This window comes from Crocodylus porosus, unplaced genomic scaffold, assembly GCF_001723895.1.
Source record: "Crocodylus porosus isolate Cpor-Errol unplaced genomic scaffold, CroPor_comp1, whole genome shotgun sequence".
Taxonomy (NCBI): Eukaryota; Metazoa; Chordata; order Crocodylia; family Crocodylidae; genus Crocodylus; species Crocodylus porosus.
In genome coordinates, this window is record NW_017728947.1 from 100,537,196 (window position 1) to 100,549,609 (window position 12,414).

Genomic DNA, 12,414 nt, shown 5'->3' on the forward strand with positions numbered 1-12,414 from the left:
TGCAGAGACAGAAAAGGATCTTGGAGTCATTATTTACGCCAAGATGAATATGGGCAGGGAGTGTGGGGGTGAAGTCAGGATGGCCAACCGCACCTTGTCATGCATCCACAGACGCATCTCAAGCAGGTCCAAGGAGGTGATCCTCCCCCCCGTGCGGCACTGGTCAGGCTGCAGCTGGAGTACTGCGTCCAGTTCTGGGCGCTGCACTTCAGGAGGGATGCAAACAACATGGAGAGGGTCCAGAGGAGGGTCACTCGCATGATCAGGGGCAGCAGGGCAGTCCCTACGAGGAGAGGCTCTTGGACCTGAACCTGTTCAGCCTCCACAACAAAAGGCTGAGAGCAGACCAGCAGGCATTGGGGGAGTCCCTGTTCACCTGAGCACTACCAGGAGTGACTAGGAATAACAGTCACAAGCTGGCAGAGAGTACATTCAGATTAGACATCAGGTGCTACTTCACTGTCAGGGCAGCTAGGATCTGAAGCCAACTTCTAAGCGAAGTGGTGCTGGCTCCTACCCTGGGGGTCTTTAAGACAAGGCTCAACAATCACCTTGCTGGGGTTGTTTGACCCCAGTACTCTTTCCTGCCATGGCAGGGGTTGGACTTGATGATCTGCTCAGGTCTTTTCCGACCCTACTAACTATGAAACTATGAAGCTCCATCCTTGGAGGTTTTCAAAAATGATCTTGTTGGGGATGGTCCTGCTTTGAGGAGGGGGTTGGACTAGATGACCTCCTGAGGTCCCTTCCAACCCTAAATTTCTATGATTAGCAGTGCGATACAGACAGAACTATAACTAACTAAAGCTTTGCCCTTAAGTTCTACTTTGCAACATACATATATTTACACACATACATACATGTATCTAATTTCAACTTTAAACAAATAGGATTTGTTGTGAATTATTTTATTACCTAGAACAACATACAGCAGTATACATTTAAGTTAATACGTACTGTTTTTCTTGTCTTTTTTACCTAGAAACAGAAAGTAAAAAAACATAAATTTTCCAAAAGACTTTGGATTTATATTTGCCCACTTACATTTTCCAAGTCTTAAGATGTTCAGCCATCAATGACCAAGTCAAGCCATAGCATATACAATCACAGGCAGTAGCATGTTTACAGTAATCTCTGATAATGCGCTAGTGAAGACTGGATATGAACAAGATAGCACCCCCATGGTGCAGAGGTATCTTATGTTTAACACCAAGTTATTTTTTAAATAACAAGTGTAATGAAGTGCAGTATTTATAAAATGTTACCATAAGTGTCTGCTGTTAGATCTTTGAAATAGAAGATGTGTATTTTTGATGAGTAAAGGAATCAAATTCATACTCATTAAGGTTCCATTGATATGCAACTGAGTTTAGTTTTTATACTAAATTTGGAACTTGTTTGCTAACCAGGGGATAATCCCACTGTTACAGCTTAACCTATATATTCAAATTCTTACTTAATTTCATCACAAAATACAGGAATTTTTAAATAAATAACTCCAACAAATGCTCTTTCAGAGACACTATTAAGTTGGCATAAAGTGTTGGTGGTGCTGCTGTCTCTTCACTGGGAAGTTTGACACCTATACTTATAAGCATTTTCTAGTGTAGATCTGGCTTTAGCAAGAAATGGTACAACTTCCAATTATCAAAATATATAGAACTAATTTCTCAGATACAGGTCAATTGTATCTACAACAGAAGGTATCACTTCTGGGATTTCAAAGTAGGTATAACTAACCTAAGATTGAAACAAGGTGACTTACCGCCATATGAAATTTTGTAATACATGTAGCTGGTGCATGCCAGGCCAAACCACACTTCTTGGTAAACTCTAGTGCAGTAAGGTTTCATGGTCCCCCACCATCTCCGAGATATCTGTTGCAACATCTGGAAGTTAATAAAAAGCAATTGTTTTGGTGGAGTTTTAAGACTCCTTATATACCCGATGTTTTACATTCATAACTTTTTTGAGGTCTCTGAAAGAATAAGGGATGTTACCTTTAAAGGAAGATATTTGATCATAACCCAGGTTGAATTTAGGTTTCACTTGGGTACTGGTAATGCCCTCATTTCCTCCTTTTGCAAAGCCTACGTTTTGTGGCTGTGGTGTGTAAAAAGGGCCAGAGTAGAAGTTTTTATGGACTGTTTCAAAGAAATGGTTGACTGTGAACATAAAGGACTGGACTTAAGGTTCCAGGAAGCATCTTTTTATCATATGCTCCTATTTTCTGATGTATATGATCTAAAACAGTGGTTCTCAACTTGGGTGCCACAAGACCCTTTCAAGGGTGTTACAGCAGTCAGGTGGAACTGCCCTGTGTGCCTTGCAAGCCTAGAGCAGGCAGAAGAATCCACCCTTGCTGCACATTCTCCTCCTGGTTAGAGGGACGTGGAACTGTCCTGCTCACTTCCGTTCCCAGGAGGAAAGTGTGAGGGCTGGGGCAAAGTGAGAAAAGCACTTGTCTACTTGAGGCTTATTTCTGGCTGTGCACAAGACAGGCAGTGCAGTTGCACTTGGCTATGGCAGCAACAGTAGCTGCATCCCAGCTGAGATCTACTGAGGCAAGCTGAGGTATCACAACAGCAGTTCACCTGGAAACTGCCAAATCAAAAGCAACATGGAGGAATGCCCTGAATTTAAAAAGATTGAGAAACAGGGTTCTAAAATACCTTATCTGACAAATGCTAGTGAGGAGTGATAAAAGCCTGTAGCTTTCTATTAGAAAAGTGAGTAACTTGATCATAAAAACAGCACAAGAATGCTGCTTTTAGGATGTATGCAGGGAATTTAGAGTTAAGATTACAACTAAGGTGCTATCAAAACAAAAATAAAAGTTAATTACAAATAATTTGAGGCCAAATAGTATTTAAGCAACAGTGACAAGTGGGCCAAGTACAGTCGGGTTGCATCTTACGTGGGGGTTACGTGCTGAAGTCAGCGCATAAGGCGAAAGTCACATATAGTTGAAATCTCCCTTCCTGCCGCGCTCCTTGCCCCTCTTGTCCTCTGCCACTTCGTCCTGCCAGGGCAGCCAGCTGAGTGTGAGCGAGCTGCCACCCCCCAGCCATGCCGGTGTGTGCAGGCAGTACCACGTGGTGGCCGCACTACGTGCCGTGCCCCAGCTGGTACCCGATGGCCAGCCCCAGCAGCCGAGTGCATATAGCTGAATTCGCGTAAGTTAAATACGCATAAGATGTGACTTGAATGTTAATCCACCAGTGAGAACTCTTGACATATGACTCACTACAATCCCTGTCCACAAATTAGATCACTCAACCGTTACCTGAAGTGTTTATCATCTCATCCAGTCTACAGTCATAATTGTACAGAGTAGCTACTAGTAATATCACTTGCCTATAATTTAATTCCTTCAGATGTAGCCTCTGCAGAGATTTAAGCTAACCGTAATTACACAGAGAGTTGGAAGAATCTCACCACCTTTTTCATAAATTAAAAAGCAGCATCATTATGCCAAATCAGTTACCTCTAAGGGTTATGCTCCACATTCAGATTAAAGCTGGACAGAAACCAGCTCTAGGGTTGTTATGTATTTTCAAGCACTAACTATATAACTCGCTCTTTACAGCTGTCTAGTAATTTTTTAGGAATCATCATAGAACATGAGGGTTGTAAGGGCCTTCCAGAGGTCATCTAGTCCAGCCCCCTGCTCAAAGCAGGACCACCCCCCAAATTATCATCCCAGCCAAGGCTTTACCTAGCTGGGTCTCAAAACCCTACAAGGATGGAGTCCACAATTTCTCTGGGTAACCTGTTCCAGTGTTTTACAACCACTCTAGTGAGAAAGCGCTTCTTAATAGCTAACCTAAATACTAAATAATTACTTTGTACATGTGGCTGGTCTGCCTTTATTGTGTGATTACCCAGTGAACTGAGACTATTACTTTGCATGTGCAGCTGATCTAAATTTAGTGTGTGATTGATCTGTGAACTGAGTAATATCTGTAATATGTGGTGGTGGGGGGGTAATATATGCATCAATAGGTTTTACGCTCATTAAACCAGAGCTTTGAAAAGCCAACAAAAATGGCATAGTTTGAGCTATTTAAACAGACCTTCCCCTGATACTCCATGGGGTGTGGTTAAGCACCATCATAAGAATTGCCATTTACTATGGTCAGACCATAGGTCCATCTGGCCCAGTCTCCTGTGTCACAGGGGCAGAAAGTAGATGCTGAAAGGTAAAGTGAGAACTAGGTCTGTTCAGGGTTCCCCACCCCCACTGTTCCTCCCTCACCTGCAGCTGCCACCATTCAAGGCATGGATAGGCAAAGTGGCAGATCCAGTTGGTGGTCAGACTCCATTTCCCAGCAGCCCCTGCCCACGTGGCTGGGGCTGGTTTCCATGGGGACCCCAGCAGCTGCCGCACTGTGATAGCATAAGGCCAGGGTTTCCAGAGACCAGCCCCAGCAGCACTGGCAGAGTGCAGAGCTGCTCCAGAGCCCAGCTGGGATCCTGCGGCCGTGAAAGTGTGGTCCAGAGCCAAGGCAGATCCATGATCTGCAGCTCACATGCTCCAGGCAGGTGTGTGCAGGCAGCTGATCATGGGTCTGCCTTGGCTTTAAACCACACTATCAGTGCCACAAGATCCCAGCTGGGCTCTGGAGCAGCTCCATGCCTTGCTGGGCACCGTGCTTGCAGGGACAGTGCCGGGGGGCATTATAGCAACTCCAAGATTCCCCATAGCCCCTCCTCCCAGTGACACCATTGCTCTTGCCTGCTCCTGTCTGCAGCACAGATCCCCTCAGCAGCTCCCTCACCAGCAGGCTGGCACTGTCACTGCTGCCTGCCAAAGCTGATGAGGCTGGTTTCCACAGAAACCCCGGCCCTGTGCCATCACAATACAGCTGTTACTGGGGTCTCCGTGGAAACCAGGCCCAGCCACATGGGCAGGGGCTGCTTGGAAACAGAGTCCGCTGCTAGCGGGATCTGGCCCGCAGGCCAGACTTCACCTGCCCCAGATTTAAGGTCTATGAAGCTCTGATTCAGGGGCTGTCTCTCTCCCCTATGTTCAATCGCTACTGATGCTCCTTTCCTCCAGGAACGTGTCCAGTCCTTGTTTGAATCCAGCCAAACTGTCAGCTTCCTCCACTGCCTCCGGCAGGCACAAGTTCCACCCCTGAATGACACCTGGTGTGAAAAAACTTCCCCGTGTTAGTTTTAAACTGACTAGCTGCTCTTTTCATTTGGTGACCCCCCAGTTCTTGTTACACAAGAGTCAATAACAAGTCTCTATCAACTTACTATTTTGTAAACTTCTTTCTCAGGTCCTGTCCCCCTCCACCCCCCTAAGTGCCTCCTTCTAAACCAAGGGGTTGGCAACACTTTTGGGAAGAGTACCAAAAACAACCTTGACTCATAAGGTGCTGGAATGCCACAGGTGGCCATTGGGCTCGATCCCCCTATGGCAGCACAGCTCAGCGCTTTCCCTGCTGTGCGCCCAAAGGTGCAGTGCCAAGCAAAGTGCTGTCGGTGCCCGGCCTGGCAGTACCAAGCCACAATCTGAATGGAGCAGCATCGCCTCTTCTGTCTCTCCTCGCAGGGCAGCCCCTCCATAGCTTGCCCTGCTGCATCCTGAGGGGCAGCCCAGACGCAGGAATTCATAAAGGGGCATAAAGTGCCGGGCGGGGGGAAGGGGCGAGGCCCCCAGGCACCAGCCCCACCCTCCCCCATCGCGGGAGCAAAGCAGGCCGCGTCCCCCAACCGGTGCGTCCTGCAGCCCCGGGAGGAGTTGGGGACGCCTTTGCCAGGATGCGGCTGGCAGGGGAGAGCGGAGGCCCGGGAACGGCGGGATGTGGCCTGCCCCAAAACAGCGCCGCGGGGCGACTCCCGCAACACCCGGCGCCAGAAAGCAACTCCCCTCCCGCCCCCCACCACCAGCCGCAGACCAGGTCCAGGACCCACCTCGGCGAGCGCCGACGAAGGTCACGAAGCCGGAAATGGAGCTGCAGCGCGGCCTGCCGGAAAATGCGGCGCCAGCGAGAGGAAAGGCTAGAGCGTCCGCCGCCGCGCCCCGCCCATCACAGCGCCCTCCGCTGTCTGGCCCCGCCCCGCGCTCCCTCCCTCAGCCCTTTGGCGCAAGACACGTTAACCCGTGCGTCCCTAGCGCCCTCCCCCGGGAAAGGAGGCAGGGCAGTGGCGGGTGGGCTGCCACTCCGTGGACGGGGTATGGGGAGAAAACAGACTCAGGGGTATGCCGCCCGGGGGGGGGGGGGGTGTTCGTACACAGGGACAAGCGCAAAACTGTCCGTCCACGCTACGAGGAGTAGGGGAGGCCTGGCGCATGCGCGGTGGGAGGTGGCGGGCACGTGACCTAGGTAGCGGGAACGTGGCGCATGCGTGGCAGCAGAGGCGGGAACGAGGCTGGGCGCATGCGGGGTGGGGAGGCTTGGGTGGGCACGTGGTTGAGCCAGGCGGTGCGAGGCGCCGCCGCCGCAGCGGTCATCATGTTGCGAAAGCTGACGCTGGAGCAGATCACGGACTGGTTCACCATCGGCAAAGCCGTCACCAACGTCGAGCTGCTGGGACGCGATCCCGCGGCCGCTCTCCCCCACCCCGGGCCTGCCGTGCCGGCGCCGCCCCCCGCCGCCGGGTGAGCGCGGGGCGGGCGGGCCCTTGTGGGAGCCCGCGGGGATGCTCGGGGCGCAGCAGAGACTTCTGGGAAAGGGGACCCTCCTGGCGCCCGCAGTGCGGGTGGGAGCGGGTTGAGAGGCCCGCGGGGTCGGGGTGGGGTGCGCTGCGAGGTTGGGGGAGGGTCTATAGAGAAAGAGAAGCCCCGGGTGTGTGGCTGAGGTGACTCACTGGAGGCCTGGGCTGAAGGAGCAGCCATAGCCCAGTCCTGGTGTTGCGAGGGCTGCTCCTTGCAGGGACAAGTGTGTTGAGCCATGATTTGCTAGATTGGGGCATAGGCTCCTCTCGCCCAGCCTCACGTCCTGCCCTGGCACCATGTGGCAGGATGCCCTGGGCAGGGGTTCCTGCTGGATTGGTCCACTTCACTCTTGGCTTGCGAGCTCCCCAGCACGTGTCTGGCATGCTTCAAAGACACCCCCGATACCTGCTTTGCTAATGTGCCTGCCTTGGGTGCAGGGTTGCAGCCCCTTTTTGGCTTCTGGAGCCTGCTGCTGAGGGTCTTGCTGCTCATTTCCCTGCAACTTCTTGTTTATGCACTTTCTGTCCATGACTTCGCTGAGTCCCAGGATCTGGTCAGCCTCCTCCTGGCTCTTGCCAAGCTAGCCAGCTCCCAGGCCAGCAAAGCGGCTCTGGGTCGGGGAGGGTGGGTTTTGTTCCTGTCCTTCCACAACTCATGTCTCCAGGTGGTGTTGAGCTGCTTGGTGGGTCTAGACCCATGAATCTCTCTGGCACAGGTTTTCAGACTTTTTTGGTTGGTGTACCCTGGTGGCTGCTTGATGAGTGGGGGGGCCGCTGTGGCTGATGGACGAGCAGGGATGGGTCTGGGGGGCAAAACTGGAAATGCCTGCTGCTTCTCTGCACTGTTGCTGTGTACCCCCTGGGGCTTTCCCAGGTACCCCTAGGGGTATATGTACCCCTGGTTGACGAGCCTTGCTGTGGCACATCGGCTCGCCACTGTGTGACATAAGGACTAAGAGTGGATACTGGAAGGGGGAGTGAACAGGATATAACCAGTGTTTTTTCTCATTTCTTTCCCACTTTTAGCCTCCAGCATTTAGGCTGCTGATGGATGTGGAAAAAACTAAAAACGCTTTACTGCAAGAAGCAGCATGTTACTTCAACCCAGCTCTGTAGTGTCTGTATTGATCAGGCGCTTCAGCAGTGCTTTTTGGCACTTTTATCTAAATCTTATTCAATCAGCTATTAGATAAAAAAGTGCCAAGAAAGCCCCACTAAAGTGCTTGATCTCTATAGACAGTGTGTGAGCTGGGTCCAGTGAATGTGATACCTCTTCTGGGCATGTGCTGGGCTTGGTGTGGGGGTGTGCTAAGTTTAAAGTGAAGCACCTTTTTTTTTTATGTCTGTAAGCAGCCTTAAAGTCTAGGAAGCTCTGATTCAGCAACCATGACCCTCACTCCCATGCTCAATTGCTACTGGTGCACCTTTCTTCCAATGATTTGGCCAATCTCTTTTCTAATTTGGTAATTTAGTCTGGTGCATTTTTAAAAGGTCTCTGATCTTTGGTTCCTAACTTGGAGTACAGCCCTAAATGTTGTATTATTAAGGTGACACATCTTTGGATCGTTTGACCATCGAAAGGTTTTAATTTCAGTTGTCTAGTTTGATAGTCTTTACAGCAGTTTTTGTTTCCACTGGCAGGTGTGTGGCAGTGTGTATAAAACAAGTTAAAATGTGGGTAAGTTCCCTGCTTCTTGGATGTATTCGGAGATGTAGCTTGTTTGTTTTTAAAACTCTTTCAGGAGAAAAAATACTGTGTTTGTTTGTTATTCTGTTGTCGTAAACCATCACATTAAGACCTAGTTTCATTGTTTTAGGCTCTGAGTAATTACCTAGAAATTTTTGCACACTTTTTAATCTTTTAAATAGGCTCAGATTGTCAGTGATATTTAAGTATTGCTCTGCACAGTATTGCAGGGTTTTATTTCACTGTCCTGTGATCTAGTGGTATCCTCAGCCTTGAATTAGGTGTCTGGGGTGCATGAGCAATGCATGGGAAGACTTAGATGCCTGGAGAAGTCTCAGAAGGCTGTGGAGTTACCTAAACTGGTTAGGATTGAAATGCAGAGGAAAGGGGAAGGGCTCAGGCATTCAATTTGGCATGCTTGGCCAGCGACAGATGCCTTGTTTTTTCCTGAGCTCTTTCCTGCAGGGACTTAAGTCACATCAACTGCTTGTATAGTCTGCAGCTGTGTTTTCTATTCTATTGGTGAAATACTGGAGAGGAATGGGAGACGCACACTCCAGAATACTCAGTGGTCTCACAGAAGATAAGGCTTTTACCTTCTGTCTGATGATGTCTGCTGTGCCTAAATGGTGACTGAAGTACCTATGTACTTCTAAGGAGAGGAGTAGAGTAACGGTTGTCATCCTTCTTGGACTAGAACACCAATAATTCAAGGCACCCATCGAAAAATGCCAACTCTTAGTTTTCATTCAGTGTTTGACTACAGAATAAGTAATTAGAGCAATCTTTCTGTTGCAAAGACCTCAGAAAGCTCATGGGATTAAAATGTTTTTAACCCCAAGCAGGTCACAATGTTTTTAACACTATAAATTTATATTTCTATATCTAGTGTGATATATGGTTGCATGTCTAACAGTGCTAACATTGCACTGCTCCCTCTGGCACCCATGATAGGTTCTCAAGGCACTTCAGAATGCTGCATCACCCTGGCCACAGAGACTGCTGGCATAGTAACCATTAATGTATTTTTTGGGCCATCTTGCATGCAACAAATTTTGGTGTTCTAGTTTTGTATGTGGAGACTTTTTAAAAGCATAAAGTGGAACTGGCACCCAACTTCCTCTGGCTTTTTAACAAAAATCTGGGTGCCAGATTCCTGGATGCCTCTCTGAAATGAATCTCTGCTAAATAGTTCCATTCAACTCCATCAAAGGCTTTTTCTGCATGCAGTGGTAACCTGTAAGGACTCTTTGCTGACTGAGCAGTGAGGTTCACTTCAGTAATTGCCTAATGTTCTGATATTGGCACATTTAGACTGTTTAGTTTGGTTAAAATCTTGTGAACCATTGTTTAAACTGGATAGACTGCACAGATCTATTCCTTACACACAGCTCTCTGCTTACACACAGCTCTCTGCTTAGATTCAGCTTGCTCCAGGACGTGTGTTGGAAGGGATTTAAATGTTGCTCATGGGGTGCCCAGATGCCTATGGGGACAACAAAGCACAGACAACCTTTAGTGAGGGCATACCCAGGGAAGATATTCCACTTTGTCCTGGCTTGATTTGAGAATAACAGATGCTTCTCTTTAATAGTACAGTATAAGAAGCTGTTGAAAATATTGGTCAGTTTATGTGGAATGATCCCTGAAGCGTTAAATGCATCAAAATACCTAGATTATATTTAATGGCTTCTAAATTTTTTTTTTTTTTTTTACAGCTCCTTAGCATCTTAAAATTTTTTTGCTTACCTATAGGTTTTGTTGGGACTAATCATGAAATATGTTACTATGTTAACAGTTACTCTCAAAACTATGGCACTCACTATAATAAAAGCAAGAATATAAATTTTAAAACTTGATATATCTGATTACTAACGCTTTTTGTTGTCTGATTTTTGTACGTTTTGAGTGTTAGATTTGATAGTAGACTTGTAATAGGCATACTTTTTAAAGGTTAAAGTTCATCCAGTTATTAAGATAATTAGCTGACCTTTAAAAGCTGAGATTAATTTTTAAAAAATAGGCAGTTATATAATTTTTAAAAATTGGCTGGAGTCTGTTTTCTTCACATCTGGCCTGTGGGGTTCCCCAAGGATCTGGAAATTTTGGTGGTGAAGGAGTAGTAGCAGTATTAATTGCTACTCCCCTGCTTCCAAATTCCTGGACTAGTGGGGAGCCCTACAGGTCAGATGAAGTGGCCCTGCACACTGGATAGTAGAGGTGCACCGATATATAGGTTGGTATAGTATCAGCACCAATAAAAAGAAAATTGACATTATTGGCAGTTGGCTTGTTTTGACCAGTATAGCCGATAACATCACCAATAAATGCAATGTGTATGCATGAGCTGCAGCATGCACGCAGCCAGGAATGCAGCCCAGCAGCTTAGAGAGCAGCATCTGACCAGTAAGCCTGTAGGAGGGAGAAGGGGCGTGGGTGGCAGATTGAGGCCCCCACAGTGAGGGAGGGGTGGGGTAGGGGCAGGGTATGGGATGGAGCCATGGGTGGTTTGCCCAGAGGGATGGAGAGTGGGGCGGCTCCTGCTGTTGCATGCACCCCTGGGTGAGGCATGGGGGGATGTGTCCCCTGCATTTGTGCGTGGGGTTTGGGTGTGCTAGGGGCTGGGGACTGTGCTGGCCTTTTCCTGGGGTGGGCAGTGCTGGGTTGGGGCTGCGCTCAGGGTGGGCAGGGATGGGGAGTGGTGGGTATGGGGGGGGCCATGGAGAACTTTGGGGTGGCTATATCCCCCCCCCCACAGTGCTGCTGCTGCCCTGCCCTTGCCCACCTGCCCTGAGTGCAGCCCTGGCCCAGCTTCCCCGCTGGGAAGAAGCTGGTATAGCCGCTGGCCCCAAGCCCTCAGCGGGCAGCCCGCCCTTGCCCCGTGCAGAAATCTGGGGGCACATGCCCTCCTCCCCTGTGCCCCACAGGGGTTCACACAGCGGTGGGAGATGTCCTCCCTACCCTCGTGCACCTGGACGAGCTGCCCATGGCTCTGTCCCCCAGCACCACTTCCTTCCTCACCATGGGGGCCTTGATATGCTCCCCCATTTCCCCCCCCCCAACAGATTTACTGGCTCAACACCGTTCTCCAAGCTGTGGGGCTGCATATCAGCAATTGTATCGGTATCAGCTGATGTGGCTGGCTAATGATGGGCCAAAAGAATCTTTAATGGTGCACCCCTACTGGATAGTGCCAGCTCACGGCCAGATCCAGCCCATAGACTAGCCCCTTGCTACTTGTCCATCCTTGGGGCGAGAAGGCTGGGTGCCACTGAGTTAGTCTCCTGTGAATACATTTAGTGTGTTCGTGTTAATATTGTATAGTGCTAATTTTAAATCAGAACAGTGTGGTTCTAAGTCCAACACTTTACAAAAGGCTAAGTAAATTGTGACTAGGTAGTTGGTATTTCCCACTAACTTCTAATTTGGTCTCCTGAAATGAAATCAGATTTGTCTGTTAACATGCGTTTTTCATGAGATCAGCTTGGCTGGCGTTATGGTCTTATCAGCTGTATCCTGTTCCATCCTTCCTGGTTTTTCCCATGATTGATAATATGTTAACTGGCCGTCATCTTAGCCTTTTCTCAATATTGGAAAGACATAAGTACTTTTCCAGACTTCTCGGATTTCCCTAAGATTGCAGGTTTTATTAGAAAGACATTTCAGTGGGACAGATCTCCTCTGTCAGATCGTCTCGGGATCCTGGTGAAAGTTAGCTGGGCTTGCCAATTCAGTGTTCGTTCAGTGGCTGTTATTTGACATTCTCTTTGATTACTGAGCGACTAGAAGTTACGTTATCACCTTCATGTGTTACAAATATGTCATCCTGCTTTCTAGATGTAGAGCAGAAATATTCAATATTCCTGTCTTTTCTGCATCATTATTACCTGTTACAGGAACTTTCCCTGGTTGGGCTTACCACAGATTACGAATAGGCCGGAGAAAACAGGCTTGGTACCTTTTATTACTGAATATCAACGTAGCCGCGCAGCGGCTAGAACTCACCACGCCTCACGCGCCCTAATGGTGCGCGAGACCGATGAACCTGGCTGGTGAGT

At 48.6% G+C, this 12,414-nt stretch overlaps 1 protein-coding gene across 1 annotated transcript in view; it reads left to right on the plus strand.

Moving 5' to 3' along the window:
- The first annotated feature begins 6,409 nt into the window (after positions 1 to 6,409).
- The window catches only part of TDRD9 (tudor domain containing 9), a 138,136-nt gene continuing 132,131 nt past the window's right edge, over positions 6,410 to 12,414 (plus strand). The window contains exon 1 of the mRNA XM_019551158.1: positions 6,410 to 6,613. Within this exon, the coding sequence (XP_019406703.1) occupies positions 6,468 to 6,613 (146 nt within the window). The 5' untranslated portion in view covers positions 6,410 to 6,467. The remainder of the gene's footprint in view (positions 6,614 to 12,414) is intronic.